At 39.5% G+C, this 25,617-nt stretch overlaps 2 protein-coding genes across 16 annotated transcripts in view; one reads left to right on the top strand and one right to left on the bottom strand.

Moving 5' to 3' along the window:
- The first annotated feature begins 3,995 nt into the window (after nt 1–3,995).
- MYOG (myogenin) lies at nt 3,996–10,064 on the top strand. The gene is made up of 3 exons (XM_060772472.2): nt 3,996–4,698; nt 6,516–6,597; nt 9,166–10,064. The coding sequence occupies exons 1-3, from the start codon at nt 4,141–4,143 to the stop codon at nt 9,285–9,287; spliced, it is 762 nt and encodes a 253-aa protein (XP_060628455.2). The 5' UTR covers nt 3,996–4,140; the 3' UTR covers nt 9,288–10,064.
- A 560-nt stretch (nt 10,065–10,624) lies between these two features.
- The window catches only part of PPFIA4 (PTPRF interacting protein alpha 4), a 121,829-nt gene continuing 106,836 nt past the window's right edge, over nt 10,625–25,617 (bottom strand). For 10 of the 15 annotated variants that reach the window (XM_060772457.2, XM_060772470.2, XM_060772465.2 and 7 more), the window contains 3 exons: nt 19,508–19,685; nt 18,468–18,561; nt 10,625–11,873 (listed from right to left, as the gene is read on the bottom strand). In XM_060772457.2, coding sequence (XP_060628440.1) covers nt 18,503–18,561; nt 19,508–19,685 — 237 coding nt within the window. In that variant the 3' untranslated portion in view covers nt 10,625–11,873; nt 18,468–18,502. The remainder of the gene's footprint in view (nt 11,874–18,467; nt 18,562–19,507; nt 19,686–25,617) is intronic. The other 5 variants (XM_060772471.2, XM_060772466.2, XM_060772464.2 and 2 more) reach the window with 1 other exon arrangement.

Genomic DNA, 25,617 nt, shown 5'->3' on the forward strand with positions numbered 1-25,617 from the left:
CCAAGTGCTCAGCTTACTTTTCATCTGCCACTTAAGGGTAACATGTATTGTAAGAATATTTTCACAGATTCTATCTAATGTTGGCATTTTTCCTTATGCATTTACTTACTAGATCTGTCATTATGTCTTTGATAGCAAGATGATTTGCAGAAATTAAACACACAAGACTTTCTTGCTGACTTTCTTCCCATACTAGGAATATATTACCTGCCTAAACTACTGCTTATGAAACTACTGTTTAAAAGGCACAAGAATGTGAGGAAGGGGGCCTGATAATTCTGTTTTCTCTTAGTATAACACAGGCATAGGCAATCTTCTGCCCTCCAGGTGTTTTGGACCTCAACTCTCACAATTCCTGACAGCTGGTCCAAAATACCTGGAAAGCCCAAATTTGCCCATGCCTGGTATAACCAGTGGGTCCAAACAAAAGAAGTTGTCCACCAATTACAGCATGGCGTATTGCACAATATACCTTTCAAATTAGGTTGGTTCTAAACAATTCTTACCAAGAAAACTCTGTGATACGTTCTCTTAAGTAGCTGTCAAAAATGACTTGAAAGCACGCAACAATTGCTTGCATTTAAAAAAACCTATGAAATGTGGGGTGAGGTCACCATATCTCAACCTGAAGGCACACACACACACACACACACACACAAGCAAGAAATAAATGCAGAACGTACAGCAAAATTGCTTTCAAACAAACCACCTAATGTGAAACACACCATCCACAAAAAAGATTGAAAGTTTGGCTATTTCCAAGTGGATGTTTCCAAATGTTTTGGACTTAAATGCCAATCACCCCTAGCCAGTATGGTTAACAAAAATGCTTCCTAGTCGATGGGAATTGTAGTCTAGAAGATTTGAAGGGCAACATTTTTATTTATTTATTTATTTATTTACTCACTCAATTTTTATACCACCTTCCTCACCCTTGGGAGGACTCAAGGAAGTTTTCAACATTGGAAGGTAAATGACACTGAATGCTGCAACTTGATTCGCTTGTGATCAACTAATTGGATAGATCACCACCATAAAAGCAGACATTTATAAACATTAGCCATTATTAGCTAACACACCACCAAGATAAAATGGGGAGGGGATTATTAAATTCCATAAGCATCACCCTGTGACTCCTCCAATTGATGGATTTTGCCTGTCAATAATGAGGTACAGTGAATCGTGGTGAGGAGGCAAACAGAATGTGCACAATGTCATGTGATAAGAATGGCTTCAGGGCTGGTTTGCCTACATTCTGTGATCTCAGATTTACTGTTCTATACAATTATTCCATGATTCTGGTCCTCTGATGCAGCTACTACATGACATTTTGATATATGTAAGCTAGTATGAGCTAGAATGATGCATTCTAGCATCTGATATTTGTTCTTCTTGTGACACATATGTATGCAGGGCGATCAAAAGTTCTTAGGTTCATTACAGCTAAAATTTAAAGGAGGCATAATACATTCTCAAACCAATGGTATTTGTGGCCTGTTTAAAATTAAACATAAAATCCCAGTATTGACTGGCAGCTCAGTTATGAACTTCCAAAAAAGGCCCAAGCTTCTCTGATGAATCACAGGCTGGTTTGATTTCTAACTGTGCAGGGGAAAACTTGAAACATGCTAGAAATCTGCCCAAAGTCCCTCCCCATTAAGACTGTGGGCTGAGAAATGTGAGTAAAATAGAAAGTCCCTCCTCGGTGGGCGATTTTGAAAGGGAAAATATTACCACATTTTGGGGGGCTGAAATTCTTTCCATTGACCAGTCCCTTTGCTGGCATTTCGTCTGGAACGAAGCTGTCAGGATGGAAGTAGGTAGACTCTTAGAAAGCTGGTTCTGTGCACATTGAGTCCTATTGAGCTTATCAAAGTTACTTTTTTTTTTACTTTAGCTCCTTCAAAGGTTAGGAGATTCTAAGAGTTGTAATCCAAAAAAGTAACTTTTCCAAGCTATGATACTAGAAGCTTTTCCAATGAAGAGGTGGGAAAGCTTCAGTCCATTCTAGTTTGAAGATGGGATGATAAAAGCAGTCTATGTGGAAGAAAAATTATGAATAAATAACTCGACATATTTACACTCTTATAACTTTACACAGTGTTTAACAGGCACTGTGAATATCTATCTTCAGATATGCAAAATTTGGAAAGCTCACCTTTTTGGACTACAAGTCACTCATCAACCATGATCACTGTCCATGGTAACTTTTCCATGTGCTGCAGGTATGACACCTTCTCAAGTTTTGTTTCTATTATCTGTCTTTTAAAAGGAAGTTATCATGATTTGCAAGATAATTTTAGGCATTAAAAGCTAAGCATAGCAATTGCTGCCAATGCAGGCAACCATATAATGTTGACTTATTGTTCTTACCTCTATCCTATCCTTATATATGAAAACTTGTCTTTGAAAAAACATAAAAGCTGTGCTGGAAGACATCTCATCTAGCCTTCTCTTCTCACTGTGGCCAACCAATTGACTGTGTGAAGTGAGATGTGAATGCAGTGGCAGCCTCCCATTTACGTTCCCCAGCAACTGGTGGTTAGAGACATCGTGTCTGTGATGCTGGAGGCATCTGTTGCCATCACAGGTACTAGTCACTGGCAACCTTCCTTTCTGTTGTTCTAAACATTCAACAGCAGTTGCAAAGCAAACCTGTGTTCTTTATAGCAGTGGTTCTCAACCTGTGGGTCCCCAGGTGTTTTGGCCACAACTCCCAGAAATACCACTTGAAGGCAAAAACATCTGGGGACACACAGGTTGAGAACATTGCTTTATACTATCAGGAAATAATAATGCTAAATAATCATTTCCATGTTTTTGCTCTCTAGTTGTCCTTTTTTGATTATTTATTATTGTGGTTATTTATTATTATTTATTATTTATCATTCAAGCTTCTCAGAGCTATTGCTCCTTAGTATGAGAGGAAATACATCTATTGTGTGTATGGCCATTCCCCACTTTAAAAGTCTAGCAATTAAATAAAAAATATTATTGTTCTACCAGGTGTTATCAACCGGAGATGTATAGCTGTGATTTTTTGTATCCCTTTTTTCCTCCCTATAGATTTTTTTTCTTTGCTACATCTGTATCTCTCCCTTTTTCAACATAACCAACACATCTGGAGGACACTGAGCTGAGAAAGGCTAATGTAGATGAATGCTTCTAGGGCACTTATATGAGAACAGACTGTCCTGGAGATGATTTGGTTTCAGACCATTCCGTGCTATAAAAATGAAATCAGCATCTTGGATTGAGCCCTGAATTTATCTGGCAACTAATGGTATTGAATAAAAAAAAACCACATGGTTGTGTCATCTAACCCTTGCAAGAATGCTGGTATAGCTGTAGGGTGGCTTGCTGGCATTTTTTAATAATACACTAGTCTAGAGCACATTACAGTAATCTAGCTAGAAATGATTGGAAGTAGAATTCGTTTTGCCTAAGAGTCCTACTTTTTATGGACTGAAAGTACTTTTAACAGCCTCATGGATGGCAATAATCAAAAGGTGAAACTATTCCATTACTGAGCTGTAACATCAGGAAAGTTTCACCTGTTGACTTTCTGCTTTTTACAAAATGTTCGAGGCACTGAATTTCTTAAGAGTCCACAAAGAAGGGGTGTTAAATTTAAGCACGCCACCTAGGCCAAAGTAGAGCATGAGGTCTTGGAAAGTGGAGTGATTCTTCCTTGCTTGAGGAGAACAAATGGACCTGCCTTTGTGTCTATGCCTGTGCCTTGCTCCTTTCCAGAAAGGGATGGATGGCTTCGAAGCTGGCAGGGAGCAGTAATTGAAAGGAGCAGATGAGTCAGGAATGCTGCACAGAGCTGCCAGCTAAGGGAGCTGACTGATCATCAATATCATTGTAGGAGAGCAAGTGAAAATAATCCAATGGGGCTGTTGTTTGAGAGGCGGCTGGACTTCTCTGGAGCACATGCCAGATCCTCCATCCACTCCCCCCTCCGCCCACCCCACTTTAGCCACAGCACTGCCCCAAGCAGCAGACTAATCCCCACAGGGAGAGTACATGAAATCAGATGGACAAGTTTTGATGCGAAGCAGCAGCTTAGGGCAAGCTCAGGTTTCCTGGAGGTTTGCTATATTTATCTCTGTGATTTAATGCCCGCACAGGGTTTAAATGCCACCAAGCAGTTGGTGTGAGAGGCCTGCGTTTCACTCCCCAACACACGCTCTGCCTTGCCAGACGCTCACCATGGAACTGCTAGAGACCAACCCATACTTTTTCACAGACCAACGGTTTTATGATGGGGAGAACTACCTGAGCCCTCGCTTACATGGCTATGAACAGACAGCCTACCAAGACAGAGCAGCTGTGAGCCTGTGCTCTGATGGCAGGGTTGGGGTTGAGGAGAAGACCTCCTCAGTCCTGCCAGACCACAGCCCTGGACAGTGCCTGCCTTGGGCATGCAAAGTATGCAAGAGGAAAAGTGTCTCCATCGACCGGCGCCGTGCTGCCACCCTGAGGGAAAAGCGCCGGCTGAAAAAAGTCAACGAGGCCTTTGAAGCTCTGAAACGGAGCACTTTACTCAACCCAAATCAGCGGCTTCCCAAGGTGGAGATTCTGCGCAGTGCCATCCAATACATTGAACGCTTACAAGCTCTGCTCAGTACCCTCAACCAACAGGAGCGGGACCAGCGGGAACTACACTACTGTAACAACAACAACCAGCCAGTGGTAAGTGCCAGGGGAAGGGGACAGGTCATCACACAGTCATCCAAGAGCGCAGCAAACAGCTACTGCATCAGCCTTTCCTAGAGAATCAGTAGCTTGACCGCCTTCAACAATATATTCCCAAGTCCAAACTCTCTAGCTTCTATTATTGGCTGCCACTCTGCCTATTCTCCAACAGTCATATATAAGCAAAGTCATATAAAGGTATTCGTAGTTTTCTGTAGATGTTACTACACTGTAAAAGGATAGCAGAAGTGCACTATGGTCTCCAGATATATTTGACTAACATCCCCATCAGTCCCAGGCAACATGATCAATGGTTTAGAAATTATGAGCATTATAGTTCAAAATCTGTAATGTATAGGGTACTCCATGGTGGGTGGGCTGGGAAGAACCATGTCTCCCAGTGTATTCTGGTAATGTATGTGGCTTAAGGCGACTGAAAGGGAATTGAACATTTTCAGAATTTGATATGGCTGGAGAATTATTTTCTTTCTACACAAATATTCCACCATTTAAAACTATACATTTCAGTTTTCATGTCCTTTATAGCTTTCATATTCACAGCTGACACAGGTAGAGGGTATACTTCCAGAAATATATGAATATTACTATATTGTTTTTCTCTATAAATGCAGCAGTGACTGTCTTGGTCTGTTCCTTTTAAATTAGTTGTGCATAATATAGTGGAATTGTGATAGTATTAACCTGCCTAATAAGGGTATTGCATAATGAAGAATTTTGGAATAGATGTATCCTTCCTTATCTATACTGCAGTTTATCAAAGGTGGGCATGAGTCACAGGACAAACTGGCATCACCCCTATAACCCAAGTGACTAGTGGATGGGATTTTATTCCAACAGATGGTACCTCAGGAAATGAATTCTAATACACATGCCAATGAGGAAGGACTTGGACGCTGGACACCTGTTGAGTTCAAATGGGTTACTGGGTATCTCCATTTAAAGATTTACAAGAGCATTTGGGTACAAGCCTTCAGTCCTAAGGGACAAAATACTACAAGATTGAATTCTGGGCTTCTCCTATAAGGCTCTCCAATATGTTTACAGCTCCTCCTTTCAAAGCATCCTTTCGGATTACTACTCTCTTATAATTGCTGAACAAAATGAGTAAGACCATTGTGGAACAGTATGTATTGTGAAAGGGCTCTAGTGGCAGTAGACATTTTGACTAGCCATTGCTATCTCATGTTGTAAACTTGCCCTCCGAGACTCTTGGAGCAGGTAGAAAACCTCTCACCTCCTATCAGTAGGATAAATTTGATTTGGGTTGTGTTTAGTTTCAAAGAATAGTATGGCTTTCCCATTTTCTTTCCAAATATCTTATTCTGAAATAAGTCCTCACATTTTGTAGGCTGAATGTTCATATACTGCCCAAAACAAGCTTGGGAATGTTCATCCAGCCTGGTTTGAGAACAGAGGAAAGTTATGAACAGCTGCAGGCTGTATTCTCTGTTCTTTGTCTGCTTCTCAATCTGTCTACTACATGTTCACCTAGGCTGTTGGCATTGGATTCAATTTCACAGGAGATCCCTGTAATGTACATTTGCAGCACTTTATAGACTCAGAAGACAGCAGCAAACCACAGCCATATCAGAAATTGTTTGTCTCTGTGTTGTTGTTGCTGTTTTCGATTCATTGAAGGTGAAAGACCCTTTAATTGGTGAAGCCGAGATTGCAATGATCATGCTGGTTGAGGAATGCTGAGAGTTCTGGTCTAAACAGAATCACCTTTCCCCAAATCTAATGCAGTCAAAGTGTGAAACCAGTACTAAAGATCTCCCATTTTCTCATTCAAGGTGGGTAGTGACCATGGACCCAGCAGCACTTCATGCAGTCCAGAATGGAGCACCCAGTTGGAGTTCAACACTCATCCAGGAGGTAAGACCATATTGTCTTCTGGGAACACAAAGGTCTAACCCTTTTTGCTCTTTAGAGGTAAGGACCATTCTGGTAGGATCTACACTGCTCTATATCCCAGGATCTGATCCCAAATTATCTGTTTATCCTATATTAACTAGACTCATATAATCCAGTTCAAAGCAGATAATCTGGGATCAGATCCTGGGATATAGAGCAGTGTAGATCCAGCTTCTATTAATCCTAAGTTCTCCTGCTCCGCTCCATCTTTAAAATGCATGTATGTGTAGAAGTATTTTACCATGATCTGTTCTAGAACGGGGGAAAACACAAATAGTATTGGGATATCTGTACTTAGAAGCAACTGCAAAGCTGGTAAAAGCAGGTCTGGACTCTAGAAAGTTACTTCTGGCCATAGAAAGCAACCTCTTACCTGTAAAAGGAAAAAATAGGTATCTTCCTGATAATAAAAATTATGTAAACACCTCCTTGAAGCACATGTAAATTAAAAGTGTTCAGGTTCTAACAGTACTTCAGAATGGAGGTCCTCCCCCCAAGATTATTTCTAAGTAAAATGTTTTATCTCTATTTGGTTACCATACTTTATAATGCACAATTCATTTCAATAACTGTTTTAACAATATATGTACATCCATGTAAAGGGCCAACTGTAATTGTTTGGTTTGGTATTCAGCTTGCACCACTAAGGCAGCTGTGCATCACATTTTTCAATGCACGGTACCATATTGGAAGATGTTATCTGAAGTGATTTCACTGTTTTTCTAATGAAACAAAGTCCGGTTTAAAGAATGAACTGTAAGGGAAAACTAGCCATGATCTTCCAATCCACGTTCTGATCAGACACAGGCCATTTGGCCACTATTTCCACCATTATGACAAATATTGTAATTTTGTATAATATTGTTTTCTATATTTTGTCATTAATTGTAGCATTTTAAAATGCAAATTTATAAAGTAGCATTTTTTTTCGTGTCAGGAGTGACTTTAAAAACTGCAAGTCACATTTGGTGTGACAGAATTGGCCGTTCTGCATAGACGTTGCCCAGGGGATGCCCAGGTGTTTGATGTTTTACCATCCTTGTGGGAGGTTTCTCTCATTTCCCCGCATGGGGAGCTGGAGCTGACAGAGCGCAACCCGCTCTCCCAGGATTTGTACCACTGACCTGTTGGGTCAGGAGTCCTGCTGGCACAAGGGTCTAACCCATTACTCCACCAGGGCTCCTAAAGTAGCATATGAAAATTAATATCTTTTGTCTCATTTTTTAGTAATGCCTATTCTTGCTTGACAATTGATAAATCAAATAGGCCATCCCATCTGCAACTCTGACTTTAACTACTGTGTTGTTAAAAGAAAACCCTTCTACCTCTTAAGAACAGTTGCCCGCATAGCTGCTAGGCTGTGAAAATGTGTGTTGACTACTATGTGATTTTCTAAACTCTGCTACTGTTTCAGCACCTCATGTAAAAGCTTTTATTCACTAAGCTTTCAGAATGTTTGGTCTTCATTTATTTTAAAAATCCAAGTGTTATTGGGCCTTTATTTTTAAATACAGTACAATATGCCCCTTTATCGATGGATTTGACATTCATAGTTTAACTTACCTTAAAATGCCCCCTTCATTGCCCTTTCTCTGTCCTCCATACAGGGGGTCTTGAAACATATTCTATGTGGATACAAAAATTGTATTGCAATACAAGCCATTTTAAGAGGCCTTTTCTGGGAAGACAGATCTTTCCTAAACAAACAAAGCATTTTTGATAAAGAGTTTATTTCCAAGAGTCTTGCTAGCTAGCCAGCAAATAATGTGTCACTTAACATGTACCTGTATATTGGATTTCTGCAGCATTCTAATACTGCATACTTAAATGTCAGTAAGAGATGAACCATGATTCTGATATTTTTTAAGTTGTAAAGTTGATCACATACCAACTAAGAAAAAAAGTTGAGGAAACAATGACTCGAGTTAGAAAACAAATGTTCAAGTTTATTACAAAATTCGACACAAATGGAATTCAACAGTAATATTTGCAATATATTTTGCAGTGCAAAATAGGCAGAAACAGAAATCTCCCACTATTACTGGAATTGCAAGGAAAAGATTAAAGTCCCTTGATCCACATGCTAGATTCCCAATCTACTCAACTGTAAAGTGTGTATATGCACCAGTAGTACAAAATCTTTGAGCTGCAGTTTCACGTGAGTTACAGATATGGTGATAGATTGGGAGAAGAGTGTATCAAGTATTTTAGGTATTCCTGCCACCTTTGCAAATGGAAAATGTCCCAGGGGAAATAGGAATTTTGGAAGCAAATCCCTTCTTGGAAAAACAATTAGAGCCAGCTAAATCCATTAGTAAACAGAAGAGGAGTTGTCCTTTAGCTATTAAATACCATCAGTGCTTTACTATGGGGCAGATACATTTCAGACATACAAGCATTAAGCTGGTTTGTAGCCAAAGGCAGCTCATGACTTTGATTTTCTGCTAAGATCCTTCCCAACTCTTGTTCCAGTTACTGGACTCTCAGAGAACATTGCTTGCTTAAGGTCATTCCTTATTTTCTCCACAGATCATCTGCTGACTGACGATTCTTCTGAAGACCGCAACCTTCATTCACTGTCTTCAATTGTTGACAGCATTGCTGTGGAGGATGTGGCTGTTGTGTTCCAAGAGGAGAGATCTCAGAATTGAGGATGCAGAAAATGATGCCCACTTTTCCAACTTTATAAAATCATCACCAGCAGACTGTAGACTAAAAGACACATGATAACTAGACTTTATGGTTAGGAGAAGTTGTTCTCCTTACTAACACTGGAAGATGTTCCGAATGGGAAAAGCTCTCCTTCCCAACTAACACTGGATGCTTGTTTTTTTTTTTTTGTTTTTTTTTAAATTTCCAAAGCCAGTTACAGACTTTATTCAGTAAAGCCACTTATCCAATTCCATATGCCTAAAAAGTGGTTCTGCTCCCCCATCCCATTTTGTAAATCAGGGGCAAGATAGGTGAAAAAATGTGTAATGCTCTGAAAATCTTGAAATATCTGCCTAGATTCCAGAAAGGCAGAGTATTTTGAAGATCAGGTTGGAATTAGCTCATCAAATGCATTCTAATGTATTACAGGGAACACTTACGGAGGGTGAGAGAAAGGACACCACGTCTGCATGCCAAGGAAAGATTCCAGTGTGGTTTCTGTTTTCTTACTTGATTTTAGAGGTTTTGTGTCTTTTGGGGGCCAATGGTTATTACTTTTTAAATTTGTGTGTGTGTGCAAGTGTGTGTGTGTGTGTGTTTTCTTTTAAAGATGCTGCCTGACCAACTTCTTTTGGCAGTTGCAATTTCCAGGCAAAGAAGCCACATAAAATGCTGCCAATGAAGTATTTTGTACTGTGTGGAGTTGCAATTTTTGTATTTTTGCTAACTTATTGCAAGATTTTTTTAAAAAAAAAATAAAGGATTTTTTTGTTTGAGATCTTTTTGAGATGTTATACAATACTGGGTTTTTTTCTCCTTTTGAGAATACTGAAATAAAATCACCCCAAGGAACAGTCAAAACACACTGAGAATATATTTTCTGTACACACAATGTAAGGTTGTAATATGTTTCTGCTTCTTTGCTCTATCAAGACAAAGCAAGTAAAATATGACAGCATCAATGCAGACATAATTTAACATTGGGATATCCTACCTACATCAGATGCTAGCTCTTTCCATAGACATAAGGATGTGAAGTAAGCTTTTCAATATTATAACCAGAAAATGTTAAAGAATTAGAACACCGGGGGGGGGGGGGGGGTTCCATATGGATTTATCCTCTTTTCACAAACATTTGGGTTCCCTGGATATCTAAAATCATAAAATTGAATCTTCAGGAAATTTCCATTCCAACAACCAATTTCAGGAATGTGCATTCTATTCACGGCTAGCCCAACAGTTTGGATGTATGAACCAAAGCTAACTTATTGTGAGACTTGTGTTTGTGCAGAGAGAATATGTATTAATGAAGAAAAAATATGAACATCAATCAACCTTGTTTTAAAATCCGGTTTATTGGAACACACATACACCCATTCCTGGTCTGTTCGCAGGGTTTGGAATCCATGCAGTACCAATTTGACAAAAGAAAGAGGTTGTTGATATAAACGGATCACTTATTCTTTAAATTAAAAAAATATTTAATACTGTATTAGGCAAGTTGTACACCAGAAAGACATTGCAACTGTACAGTCTCTTGGATATTGCACTTCCAAACAGCACGGTAGGAGTATAGGGCATTCCAGCCACCAAGAAATACCACATCAGTAATAGGGGGCCACACAAGGCAAAAGGCAGCATGAGGAGACAAACAGATCCTACCTTAGAGGGGAGAAACAGTAACAGCTAGGGATCTTTTGAATCACAGGCTACTGTAAATGCAAAGAGAAGAAAGGGGGATTTTCTGTTTGTCTACAAGAGAAAAATAGGGCAATTACTGTGCACCCAACAGAGATGTGTAAGGAAAACCACATGTACTCCCAGCTTCTGATTTAATTGAATAACAGACATGGGGCATGGAAGACATGCACACCTGCTTGGTAGTTAATGTCTTCCCCTTATTTCAACAAGGACCAACACCCCACTCTGTTTCCAACCCTGGTATTTTCTTATCTGAGGACCAATATTAATGTCCATAGGCAGAAAAAGTTCCTTGTAACCTGTAGCATGATGGGAAGCAGCAGCAAAAGACTGCTGTACCCAAGGGAGAGTTACAAGTTCAATTTCCCCATGCTCTCATTGCCTTGTTTCCTTGATGATTGTCTTATTGGGTCTGAACTACCTGTGGGAACAGAAGGCTACTGCTGCTCTCAGGCATATTGGTAGAATGAAGCACAGGCAGATCATGGTGCAAGGACTGCTGCAAACGAGCATTAAGGTGCTTCCATGTCTTACCAGACCTATCTCAACATTATAATATTACACACAAGACAGACTTGGGAATAGAAAAGCCTGTTTTCTCAGTCTCTCTCTCTCAGTCTCTCTCTCTCTGTAAGAGTGTGTCTAAAGCCAAGAGAAGGGGGAGGGATAAATGGGAAGCCACTGATATAACTGGGGTTTAAGGACACCAAACAGGAAACCAGGGGGTTGTGTACAAGCAGGAGGAACGGTGTCCTTTTGGCCTGTGGCCTGAACTGGTTCACCTGTTGCTTCTGTTCTTTGGAGCCAAGGAGCAGGCATGGTCTGGTCTCTTGCCTACTCCCGGAAAGGAGCCAGCGTATAACCATACAAGTAGTGGGAATGTGCTGCAAAAAACAAACAAACAAAAAAAACACAGGTAAAGAAACAACAAGCATTTTATACAGTGGCAAATCTAACCTGCACCTATGCTTTTATTCTCATTTGGCATTATTTCAGCTATTGCTCAGACATGATCATATAAATATTACAGTACACTCTTAAAACATCTTATTTTTTGACTAGATGGGGAAACAAATGTGCTAACAAAAAAGGGCAAAAACAAATCTTTAGTACTTCAATGCAATATTAGGAGTCACCAAGGCTGCTTTTTTCTCCCACCCCATTTTTTCAATAATTTTAATTATTATTATTATTAAAATTATATAATAATTATTACCCGTCTCTCCTTGTGGCTCAGGGTGGGTTACAACACAGCTTAAAATGCATAATCATTGTAAACAATCTATAAAAACACATATTAAAACATATTTCTATAAAATATATGTTACAATACACAGAACAAAGATTGATACACAAAATGCAAGTTTAAAACTAATGATTAAAACTCACTGGGTAGGCCTGCTGAAAAAGACAGGTCTTCAGAAATATTTTAAATTCCAACAGCTCATTTAGCTATTGGAGCACTTCTGCAGGTTGTTCCACAGTATTGGGGCGGCCAATGGAAAGATCCTCTGAGTGACGGTTGTCAGAAGGGTTCTGGCAAACTGAAGTAGCCATTCCCTAGAAGACTAAACCATCCCCTAGAGGAACAGGGTGGATTGTATGGGAGAAGGCAATCCTGTAGGTAGCCTGGGCCCAAACCACGTCGGTTTCCCTAACCCTAGTCACTGGAGCCAGATCCAAAGGATAGCAAGGCTGGGCATCCACCTGGGCACCACCTTCAGCAAAGAGTTCACTTATCTACTATTCTTGTTTGCATGGAAACACCTAGCAGAGTCCGAGAAATCTGAAATAATCTTCAGATATAATATATTCCAATCTTACCTCTACAAGAACTAACCTGTTGATATTATGAGACCATATTATTTAAAAATCACCCTAAGATTAAAAAGTTCCTACCCAATCCCAACAAAAATCCATGCAATTTAAGGACTTTCCTCTGGGAACAGTACAAAGAGACAATATATTTATCTGACACTTGCCCTCCCTTGCAATCTGCCCATTTTGTATGAAGGCACAAAAGAACCAAAAAAAGGGGGGGCGGGGAGCAAGGAGCAGGAAGAGAATCCCATGGCAGATACGTCCAAACTGGAAGTGTTAAAAATAATTATATTTGTTTTTTGAAGGGAAAGATTTCAAAGTAAGAACCCAGGAAGAATTAAAAGAAAACTTCAGAAATGTATCTTGGTTTCAGTACCGACAAGAATACTACAATAAAGACAGTAAAGTAGTATTACTGGAAAGACATCTGCTTGGGACAAAATACTAACTAATGAGAAGAAAACCATTGCAAAAATTTACAGATTACTATTGGGTTGAAGTACAGAGAAAGAACAGAAAAAATACTGTATGACTAAATGGGCAAGAAATATAGGAAGGACAATAATGCTCAATGAATTAATGTGGAACAAAAAACTGAAATACACCTATGTTTATGACTTAAAAGAGAATTGGCTAAAAATGATGTATTAATGGTACATGACCCCAAAGAAAATAGCAAAATTTACTAAAGATTATAACCATAACTGTTGGAAGTGTGCGAAACAGGAAGAACCTTTCATCATATGTGGTGGTCATGTGAGAAAGCAAGAGGTTTCTGGAAGGAAATTCATGAACGATGCCAAAAAATATTGAAATAAAATTTCCCTATGTATCCCGAATACTTTTTATTAGGGATGATAAATATGGACTGGAGCATAAAAAAAGACAAACTTTTCATATATGCACCTATGGCGGAGAGACTGGTGTACACCCGAGTATGGAGACAAAAAGATCTACTATCAAGAGGAGGAAAGCAGAAAGCAGAAGTAAAATAAAAGACTACAACAAACTTTTTAACACCACTATAGAAAAGAAGATATGAAAATAAGAATCATTGAGATCTATGGTGGCGAACCAAACCCCCTCAGGCAGCAGGGGGAGGATGGTGATAAGTGTTACCATCCAAAATCTGGTGGTCAAATGTAAGGATTAGATCCCCTGAGGTCCAATATTGGCTGCTGGCCACTTTCCCTTTTTGGGACAAGAAAATAGCGTGAGAAAAAAAGCGTGTGAGAATAGGGATGGATGCAGCAGTACATCCATCCCTTTTCCTCACAGTGTGTGAACTTTGTACCAAAGTACCCAGGAAAACTGGGATCATGTAGGAAAGGATAGTGCCCATGAAAGGGAGCTAAAAGTGACACCTCAGCTTGCTCTGATATCACCCCCTATGCTGCTGCCATGCTCTGGGTGACATAGGTTGCCTGTTGGGGGAGGCCAACTTAACTTGTGTAGCGGCCTGTGCTGCCGTATAAGGCCTGCGCATATACGGCACAGATGATGATCATCTTATCCATGATTGGTAGGATGACTGGGGAGGGAAGGCCAACTTGTGTGCTGCCTGGCACATCTCCTGCTTGTGTTTCAATTGTATGTCTGTGTCTGGTTTGATGAGGCCATTATGCTGGATAGGCAGATCGTCTGCCAGGACTTTACCCTCCTCCAACAACATTGAGGCATGGAGCCATCCATGCCTACAAATGGCTGTGGCAGTTGTGAACAGCTTGCCTGTTGCATCCACCATATGTTTGGCCAAATCCTCTGAGCGCTCGCTAGTACCACAGCCTCCTGGTGGAATGCTCTGGTGAAATTCTGTTAGTCTGCAGGGAGGAGGTCAAGATAGAGGGCAATCTTATCCCAGAGGAAATCTTGATATGCCGCCATATAAGGCGGGCAACAAAACCTCCACTGAAGTGCCCCTTCTTGTCCATCACCTCTATCTACCTGCTCTCCTTATCCGGTGGTGTAGAGTGGGCCTTGTGAGAGCATTTCCCTTGCATGACATCAACCACATCAGAGTTGGGCTTGGGGGGCCTCGCCACCCACTGTGCTCCTGAGACGTCTACACGGTACATGGTGTCAACCCACTTCAAGACTGCTGGGACCACCACTGATGCAAGGTCCGGGGTCCTAGCAAGCTGCAGGAGGTAAGGCAGAAACAGCAATGCTGTAGCCGCAGGAGCATGTTGTGACAGGAAGATCAGGTCATCTACTGACTGAGGTGCTTTGGATGTAGATAAATTCAAAGCGTGTGCAAAACAGATCATGAGGGATGAGAAGCCCCCGAGGTCCTTGCCTGGAACCAGTTCTGTGTTAATGTAATGCCATTTTTCACTTTTCCTACCTCTACGAGTTCCCAATAAAGCTGATTTGCCTGAAAATTCTCCCATTGGCACCCTGCTAGCCTATTGTTATTAGCATATATTTAGACTTTATGTTAATTAGCAAAAAAATGGCAGGAGGGGTGCAAGACACAAACATAGCAATGGCTAAAATCATGGCTTTAGTTTTACTCTGAAAATTCTAAATGAACAGGGCTAAGTCTGTTCTTGCCTATGGAAATTTCAGTGCAGATAATGCTTGGACAGGAAGGGATAAAGTCTGCTATCTTTATCCAACAGCTGTCATCTTCATTTCCATAGATGTCTTCCGAGCCCTCTATTCAACACATTCCTACTACCCCTGTCTTTGTTACTGTGATGTGTTAGGAGTTGTTTTTTTTAACAAATCAGGCATTTGCATCACTTAACTACTGATTTCACAGTATTGAGGGCCCTTCCACACAGCCATATAACCTAGAATACCAAGGCAGATCATCCAAATATCTGCTTGAACTCGGTTATCTGAGTCCACACTGCCATATAATCAAGTTCAATATGGATTTTATACAGCTATGTGGAAGGGGCCTGAGTTAACACTACCCAATACCTTACTGTCCAGAGAAAATATTCTGTAGTTGTAACAACCATAACAACATATTCAAATTGTTGTGTGATTCACAAGATAGCTTTAACATAAAGAATTACAGTACTATCCCTGTTTTTGTTTCTGCAATAGAAGATAGAGCATTGTACACCTGACAGTATAAGTCACAATGAAAACTATCTCCACTGCGTCCTTCAGCCAATCCTCTCTCTTGCATCTACTCTTCATCCCATCCCCATGGTTCGATAAAAAGTTTTGTAACATCTAGAACAGTTGTTCTCAACCTGTGGGTCCCCAGGTATTTTGGTCTACAACTCCCAGAAATCCAAGCCAGTTTACCAGATGTTAGGATTTCTGAAAGTTGAAGGCCAAAATATCTGGGGACTCACAGGTTGAAAACCACTGATCTAGAAGGTTGATGGAAGCTCAAAAAAAAATGGAAAGAATTCCCAAAACAGATGGCCATTTTGGAACTCCATTGGGCCAACTGCAGAACAGTGAGTTAACGTATTAAGTAAATTCAATTGATTCAATGAGTTCAGTCATCAGAATAGGATTAGTCCATAAGTCACAATTTGCACAAAATCCCAAAGATCGTAAGAGAAACCAAGCAATCAGAACATAACATTCTGTGATACAAACATACAAATATCGGTCTGTGCAATCCATGGCAAAATAGCTCCAAAAGTGGGCTAAGTCACACATCCATATTGCATATTTGTATGCATGGCAAAAGACTTAAGAATATAAAAATATCCAACCTTGTACAGAAGGGAAACAATGACATATGTTCCAAAGGCAACTTGTGAATCCAAGCTTGCCATTTCCCCCTTTATAGCAAACAACACACAGAGGAAACATGCAGGCAGAAATTTATTCAAACAAAATAACTGGAAGGAAATACACCACTGCCTCATTTAGATGTAGAGCTGCCAAGTTTTCAAAACAGCAATAATGGACAGTCAACATTCATGATGCATGGAATTGACAATTAGGAAATGGCTATTAATAAGGTAATGTACAAGCTAAATTCCAAATAAAAATATTTATTTCAGTAAACATAGCATTTCTCTGTAAAACCAACACATTGTGCACATTCTCTAAAAATAAGTTACATGATGCACAAACTGCTGTCTCTATGAAAATCCGTATTTGGCTTCTTCTTTAACATGCATCAGCAGTCTTGCATCTGTTTTAATCACATCAAAAAAGCTTGACAAGCATGATTAAAATTCAAAGTAACTTAAATTTGAGGTTACTTCACAGATTTTTGCTAGGATAAATGTGAGATGGGAAAAATAAAGAACACCTTCAGGTAAAAGAAATAAATGGAATGAAATGAAATGATATATAGTTGGGAAAACCGCAATTGCCAAAAAGAAACTAATGCATTTTTAGAAGCCTTTTAAGGGTGTCTCATTTGGAGTATAATCCCATATATATTTATCTGGGAGAAAATCCCAATGAACTCATTGTAGTAGGTTTGCATTATAGCTGAGTGCATTCATACTACTAGAGGCAGACTCATAGATATAACACTCCTGTCTGTCCATCTCTCTCACTCACCCCACTGCCAAACGTGACTATGTATGTACACTTACTTTTATTCAGATAGACACCTACCCATAATGTGAAAGAAAATCTCTGGCTTGCTCGTTGCTTGATCCTCAACTGTGTCCCCTACTCACCTGCTTCATCAACCTCTGTTTGGAATATACTGTACTCCAACAAGAAGTAGCCAGGCAGTCTTTAGGCACATACCACAAATATACTACTCTACTTCCCACTAAGGTATTTTTGTTAGATTACTTAGATGCTTAGGGAAAAATATATTGATTTTAAGGCATAGAAGAGGCAGGTGAGAGGTCTAATATAAGTACTATTGGTTAAGTTAGGTCCGGACATTGTTGCTGGGTGCCCTCACAGAAGCCAGCGGGAGGGAATCTAGCTGTCCCTCTGGAAAAGTGTGGGTTTTGGGAGGAGCTGTGGGGACTTAAACGCATGTCTAAGCAGGTTTTCTTCCTGGGGGGCTTCAAATTCCCCACTGTGCCTTAGGCTTTGCCTGCCAGTTGCAGGTGGACCAACTTGGTTGTTTCCACTGTATTAGCTATTGTGATTGCAATGTAAATTGGTGGAAAGGTAGGTAATAACAGTGTGAATAAATTGTCAACATTTGCTTGAGATAGTACTTGCAGCTCTGGAGGAACTCTTAATTTTTGCTTATCATAGACTTAACATGGGGATGAGTAAACCATGTTTTTTTAAAAAAAAAACATGAAACATTTCCAGGGAGAGGAGGCTGAACGCTACCCCTCCCCACTTTGGCTACAGGCCTGGTTCTAACCACAATACTATTGAAGGTCTGCTAAGTTTGTTGACTGAATAAATCTGGTTCACACTAGCCTCAGAGAAACTGCAATGAGCCCTCTGGTCTCATAAGAACTAAAAGAAATTGAGTGATTCATGTGTCCTACAATTTCTTGGACAGAACATAATTCCTATGCAACATCCTTTGTTTTCATACTGCTCCCAATAGTTCTATCATAAAAGACTGTGGTAGCAATGCAATCACTACAAATGGATTGGGACAGATCACAAGATTGCTATTTAGAACTATGAGGATAGAGCAGTAAGATTCTATATTACAAAAAATGCTAAATTCCTCTATTAGTTTCTGGATAGTCTACAGACTGTTGGGATTGCATTTCCTCTGTCCCCATTTCTAAACTTACCTGAGGCCTGGGACAATGCCATTGGAAATTGAACCTCAGCAGGAATATGTGCGAACTGTGGATGTTTCCAGTCTTTGGGACCCAGATCCACCAACTGCAAACCATTCAGCAACAACACACAAAAGCATGCAATTAGTGAAGTCACAGCTCTCACACAAAGCATTCAATTAAATCTTGGTTGCCTTGATTAACTGTCTAGCTTGATTTATTATGGATACTAGAATTTAGATGCTTTATGCAAATATAGCATTTTAGTTATAAAAAATAACTACCCTATCTTGCAAATAGGCATAAGCACAGAATCCTGGCATCAGAGTTATACGGGCTAAAAGTGTGATATGGGCTAAAAGAAGAAAATTTCAGATAGTTAAATGTTTCTTATTTTGTGCCTTCAACTAGTTTCCCACTTATGGTGATGAAATTTTCTTGGTAGGATTTCTTCAGAGGGTGTTGGTTGCCTTTGCTTTCCTCTGAGGTTGACTTGCTCAATGTCACCCAGTAAATTTCCATGGCTGAGCAGAGGTTCAAACCCTGTTCTCCAGTATCATAGTCTAGGATGAGAGGTGACATCCTAGTGGGGTGAAAAGTGTTAAATTTGTTTAAGTACTCTACTATCTATTATATACTTCTAAGATTACCTATTTCTAACAGTAAGGCATTTCCTTCAAGATTTGTCAGAAATTAATCAGATACAAGATCATTTGGGTTTTTTTTTTTTACCTTTTATAATAGCAATTCCAGGCTGAAGCTTTTATTAGAAACCCAAGGTTAAAGGAACTATGTATTTCCAAATGTGCAGAATTCAGACATGGACATCTTAGGAAGTACAAATAATCAAACTTGGCATAAGATGTGTGTTCCCTTAAAAAGTCCTATATTTGTGTATGCATATATTTAAGGCAAGAATCTGTTTAACAGTTTTATGATCTTTCTCAAGCAAGCAGAACAATGGGCTTCACAGCAGCAGACAACACGCCATGCAACATACTGACAGAAATTCATGACTTGTGAATGAGAGCAGGGAAGAGTTAGAACCACACCTTCTGGTGGCATTTTCTTCGGGGGCACTGAAGGAGGTGGTAAGGGCACCAAGGAGGTGACTCGGAATCCTGCTGGCAGCGTTTCTGATGACCCACTGAGCATGTTCATGCTATGAAACTCTCGGGGGCGGAAACGCTTTCGCCAGGAGGGAGTTCTCCGAAAGGTTTTGTCGTCACCCTATGAAAAAAGAAGAAGAAAAGCAATATTATACCTCACTTCAAGCAGTGCGATGGGGTAATGGTACACAATATGAAGCGAGTGCAGGAAGTTCTGCAGTTAGTAAAAGAAACACACTAGGAACCACAGAAAGACTAGGAAACTTCATAACAATATGATCATCATGTGCCACTATAATGAAAGATTTCAAATATTTGAACATATATGTCGCTACTCATTAAAGGCTGAATGTCTTTTTAAACATGAAGGTCTGTGTAAATTGTAGTAAAGAGCAGCGAAGGGGCCAATTGAGCTCCCTCTGGGAAGGAGTTTCAAAAAGCCTAGGAAAAGCCATGAAGGAGGTCATCTCTCATGTCCTCATGAAATAAGCCAGAGTGAGACAGAGAGAAAGTCCTTCTAAAATCATAAGACTTGATCAGGCTCATGGGGAAATATGGGCTTTAGCAAGGATTGAAAAAAAACTGTCTCAATACATTGCACTGATCAAACAGCATCCTCATTCATTCAAGAGCCAAAGTCAGTCAAGTTATTTTGGTATCTGTTGTACATGTTCCTTCAAGTCACCCATTGACTTATGATGAGAGCATGAATTTCATAGGAATTGCTCAGGCATGGAATCTTCAGGGGTGGTTTTGCCAGCTTCTTCCTCCGAAATATAGCCTATTGTACCTGGTATCCATTGGTGGTTTCCCCATCCAAGGACCAGGACAGATCCTATTTTGCTTCCAAGATCATATAAGAGGCAGAACATCTCAGAAGCACCTCTCCTTTTCTCTGGTAGTGAAGCAGCAATGGTGCTTGATAAAATCACAAGCAATCAGAAGGACTTCCATTACACTGCAAATCTGCTTCTTATAGCAGGAGCCTCATTGTGCCTAACTGTGGACTTGTCCTGAGCCAATATTTTTCTCTCATCTGTACATAAAAGTCCCTTTGAAGATTTTTCCCCTAAATATTTGCCACTTTTTGTGGCAGCTGTCATTCTCTTCCAAAATGCCCTTGAAGGATTGCAGAACAGCTGAAGAGAGAAATAAATTTAGGAATGAAATAAGCAGTGTTACTGTTTTTACTACTGTGAGCCCCACTCCTGAAAATTTTCATTTTTCTAAAGTAGCCTCCCCACATTAGTTCTGCCCATAAATGTTGAATAATTTCATTTGAGCCAAATTTCTAGAATCAAGCGCATGACAGTGGAAAGTAAATATATCAACTATACTTTTATTGCAGAGAGGGCAAAATGGGCAAGTCTGCATGCAGTAAGAAACTTTATCTCCCACTTTCATTTTACAGAACTGTCTGAGGCTAGTTTCTTAGGTACTACGAAGATGTGTCAGGATATTAGAACTCTTTCCTGCAGGGAGATAATGGACTTGGGTCTCTCAGAATTGCAGCAGAAGGTAGCAGGATATCCTTAGAAGAAACTGGAAACAGTTATCCAAAATATTGTTGAAGGCTTTCATGGCTGGAATCACTGGGTTGCTTTAAGTTTTTCAGGCTGTATGGCCATGTTCCAGAAGCATTCTCTCCTGACGTTTTGCCTGCATCTATGGCAGGCATCCTCAGAGGTTGTGAGGATCTGAGGTTGTGAGGTTACTGTAAGTTGACAAGCAACTTAAAGACACATACACACAGACTAAAACAGAAAGTAAAAAATGGTGATCAGAAGGGGGATGTGATCAGTGATCAGAAGGGGGATGTTCAAATGTACAGTTGTCCCTCGACATCCATGAATTCTCTATTCATGGATATAACCATCCACAGCTTGAAATTGATTTTTTTTTAAATCAAAAAACCTAAGGTTGATTTTTCCATGTTATATATGGGATACCATCTTACTTGCAACCATATATAATGGAGCATGGGCAACCATAGATTTTTGTCTCCATGGGGGGTTCTGGAACCAAATCCCAGCAGATACCAAAGGTTCAATGTAAAGTGCTTCTTTTGAAGTAAGGTGCTTTTAAAGAATTGAGTAGGAAGACATGGTATACTTTTGTTTCAATAATATAGGCTAGGATAATAATTTTAAACTTTAAAATGAATCAGCTGCTTAGAATGCAATGGCGATTTGCTTTCTTAATTTCCTGAGAATAGATCACTGATGGGCCATTAGTCTTTAAGAATTAGTTTTAAATGTGTGTTTTTTGTTTAATCTCTATTTTGTGTAAAGAAATATGTTTTAATAGGTAGCTTTTATAGAAAGATGTTTTGATATGTCTATTTGTAGTGTTTTTGCAGTGTTTAAGTGTTCTAATTATTCTGTAAACAGACTTGAGCCATGAGAGCCGTTCAGCAGTGGAACTCTCTGCCCCGGAGTGTGGTGGAGGCTCCTTCTTTGGAGGTTTTTAAACAGAGGCTAGATGGCCATCTGTCAGGGGTGCTTTGAATGCAATATTCCTGCTTCTTGGCAGGGGGTTGGACTGGATGGCCCATGAGGTCTCTTCCAACTCTATGATTCTATGAGGAGAGGCGGGTAATAGAGAAATAATAATAATAATAATAATAATAATTATTATTATTATTATTATTATTATTATCATCATCATCTTCCCAATTTGTGCCTGCACAAGTAGTATGATCAACAGCAGAAAGCTTCCTGAATGTTCCAAAGTCATTGGGATGAGAGCTTTTCCAGCAGGTGCATCCAAACTCTGAATCTGCCCAGTGAAATCCACCTTCTCTGATGGTAATCTGCCTTCAGATTTCAATGGCTGGAGTAGAGCTTGCTTGCTACTTTATTAACCAGTCATCTACTGCTGTTTCTTTCCCTCTCTCCATTTGGAAAGATGCCCTTAGTATATTTGCTGTACTGTTGCAACTCAAAGACGTTTCCAAAGGAGGCGCTGTGCAGCTAATTCAACCTTTGCTTCTTAATGAATTTCTCATAGTAAGGAAAATGTCACAGCTGTGGTGAAAGCAAGGGTGCAATTGTAAATAGAGAATGATGTTGTTTTTAGCCACTGTCAAATTCAGTGAATGACATTGGGGAATGATGTGATAAAATATTTGTCTAGAACCACTTTTGTAGCATTTTGTTATGTTTGACTTGTTTTGACAGTCATTCTTTAAAAGGCACCTGGAACTTGAAGTCCCAAACACCTGGAGGACCAAAGACTGAGAACCACTGGAGTGTATAGGGATATTTTCATAATTTAAAAATAGCTTTCGTGTTCCATATTAGGCCTGGGAGAAATGAGTGGAAGACACTTCCAGCTCATGTTATTTTATTTAAAGAAAGCTTTTCATGGATCAAATTGTTCAAACAGTTACTCCACTCTACCCCATGTAGGTGGAAATGCCTCCATGCCACCTAGAAGATATTTTGGACAAAATGTGGTGGAAAGGTCCTCCACACACCGAAACCATTGGTCGCTTTGAACCAATTAAAAAAAATCTCCACTGGGCTAGGGAGGGCACATGTAGCCCATGGGGGGTACTTTGCATCTTTGTCCTACATGTTCCCTGGGTGTCTTCCTGTTCTAAGATTCCAGAATATACAAACATGTTGGAGAAGTTTGGGCAGTGGGGAATCCTGATTCAGAGCAATAAAATGGATTGGATCATTTTTTAAATTTCTTGAAGATGCTTTCCAAGGTGTACACACCTTACCAACATTACAAACAAATGAATATAGGTCTGATATTCCTCTCTAGTTCCATGTCAAACAAGTGTTGTGGAGAAACATGTCAGTCATTGCCATAGGAAACTTAGTAGACTTTGAAAGCACAATACATCCTGCTGCCCCACATGTCTTAACCTGACTTGGAACTTTTTCTATTTCCCTTTTAAGCTAGGAAGAATGCCTGTGAAGATATAACTAGTTATAACAAGAAAATTTCTTAATTTTATTGCCCATTCTGTTTCTACACTTATTCCCCAAGAATATTTCACCCATTGCAGTAACATTAAAATTAACTGCAATATAGTGGACTAAGTTTTTAATTCATATTGGTCACACTTAGGCTTCCTTATTTATTCTAAAAGGCATATATTAACCTTTCAACAATGCTTTTAGAGTGTTCACAAAAAAGACAACATATTTCTGTAGAATATTCTAAGAAAAATAACTATGTTTAAAACCTGGAACCAAAAAGAAAATAAAACTGGTGATGGGAAAGCAGGTTGAAATTGAAACATCTTTATATGTATTCTTTTTTGTGCTAATGGTACCATTGTTCACTCTGTGACGACCAGTCAGAATATCAACTTCCATTCCTAAAGAGAAGACTATAAGTTTCTCTATATTATTTGTAAGGATATCTACCAATACTGTAAATTCCATGAAGCCACTGTACTTACCTGTATATCTCAAAAGGTCTGATGTCACAGAATCCATTGCATTAAGCTGATAGAAACCTCACTATTTAATGAAAAAGTGAACATACAGCTTCTTTTTCTGTCCCCTACAGATCGTCTGCTCCCTCCAGCTTGTTTCATATATTACTTTTTTAACTTGGTGTAGGAAAACACAAGTAGTCCACTCTACCATAAACCTGACTGAAGCCGTCCAGTTAAGACAGTGAGTGGTTCTCAACCTGGAGTCCCCAGATGTTTTTGGACTACAACTCCTAGAAATCCCAGCCAGTTTACCAGCTGTTAGGATTTCTGGGAGTTGAAGGCCAAAAACATCTGGGGAACCCAGGTTGAGAGCCACTGAGTTAAGATAACAAGAGGTTGGGTTTTATAAAGAGAAATCCATTTTATTAGTGTTTTTACCACTGGGATCTATGTGTTTAGAAGCCAATGGGCAGAAGATCCCCAAATATGTGTAACTGACAAAAATAGATATTTTCATGCACATCTGTCATTCCCACTTCCCACAAACCTATGTTGGAAAATGTGCCATATATGAAATATTATTAGGTCTCTAGCATTTCCACAGACATTTATTCACAGCTGCTTGTTTGATACTTGGTGGACCAGGGCAGAGAGAGTATACCTCTCAGCATGACATTTTGTGGCACCTAAAGCTTCTCAGAAGTTTCCCCAAATCCCCATCTTCTAAACAAAAATGATTTTTTTAAAATTATGTCCTATATCTTACTCAAACTATTCAAATAGCATTAAACACATTATGATTTAGTCCTCCTTGAACCCCATTACTTTCTGCTCTACAACCTCCCGGTTAATTACTGAAAATAAGCCATTTTAAGATGGATTATGAAACTGGAAGTGTCATTCTAGTACTTCTAGTCACAATAATGTAGCCTGTCAGGAGGCTATACCTATATCTTTTGCAGTTATCTGCCCTTAAGTACATCTGCTTGCTTTTATGCTCTTTTGGTTTCAGTAATGCAATGAAAGGGAATTTTAAAATTACTCTAAAATATGGATCCCATTCAGCAATGCTTTTTGCTCAATCCATTGATTTTCCCCAAGATTACAGACACAAAATAATTCTGCATTGTCTGTGTTGGGCTGAGCTACTGTCATATATAGTTTGACATTTGGATTCTTGAGCTGAATAGTCTTCTAAATAGTCCAGATGGCACCATATCTTTACCTCTCCACATTCATCTTTCCATTACGCTTCTCAAGAACTGTGTTGACATGACTTTTTTTCCACTCAGATAGATTTGGCATCTGTAGCAAGGTGTTTACAGATTAAAGAAATCCTTCAATATATGTCCAGTCCAGTGATTATATTTATTGACTAACTAATACAAAAAACTTTGGTACATCAAGTTTTGTGGCATTGATTCACAAAGTATACAAACTGTTTTACTCCACAGATTAGCATGAAAACTTGCTTCTGTTACAATAGTAGGACACTTTATTGCATTCTTGACAGGAGCTCCACATCTCATGGGATTATATTCACAGAAGAAATGACAAAGGAAGACTATGAGGTCCCAGCTGAAGTCAGAAGTGTCTCCAACATCACTGGTCTTCAGAGATTGGTCCAGAGCTACTACTTCTTACGGAGTAAACT

Source organism: Anolis sagrei, chromosome 4 (assembly GCF_037176765.1).
Source record: "Anolis sagrei isolate rAnoSag1 chromosome 4, rAnoSag1.mat, whole genome shotgun sequence".
In the NCBI taxonomy this organism is placed as follows: domain Eukaryota; kingdom Metazoa; phylum Chordata; class Lepidosauria; order Squamata; family Dactyloidae; genus Anolis; species Anolis sagrei.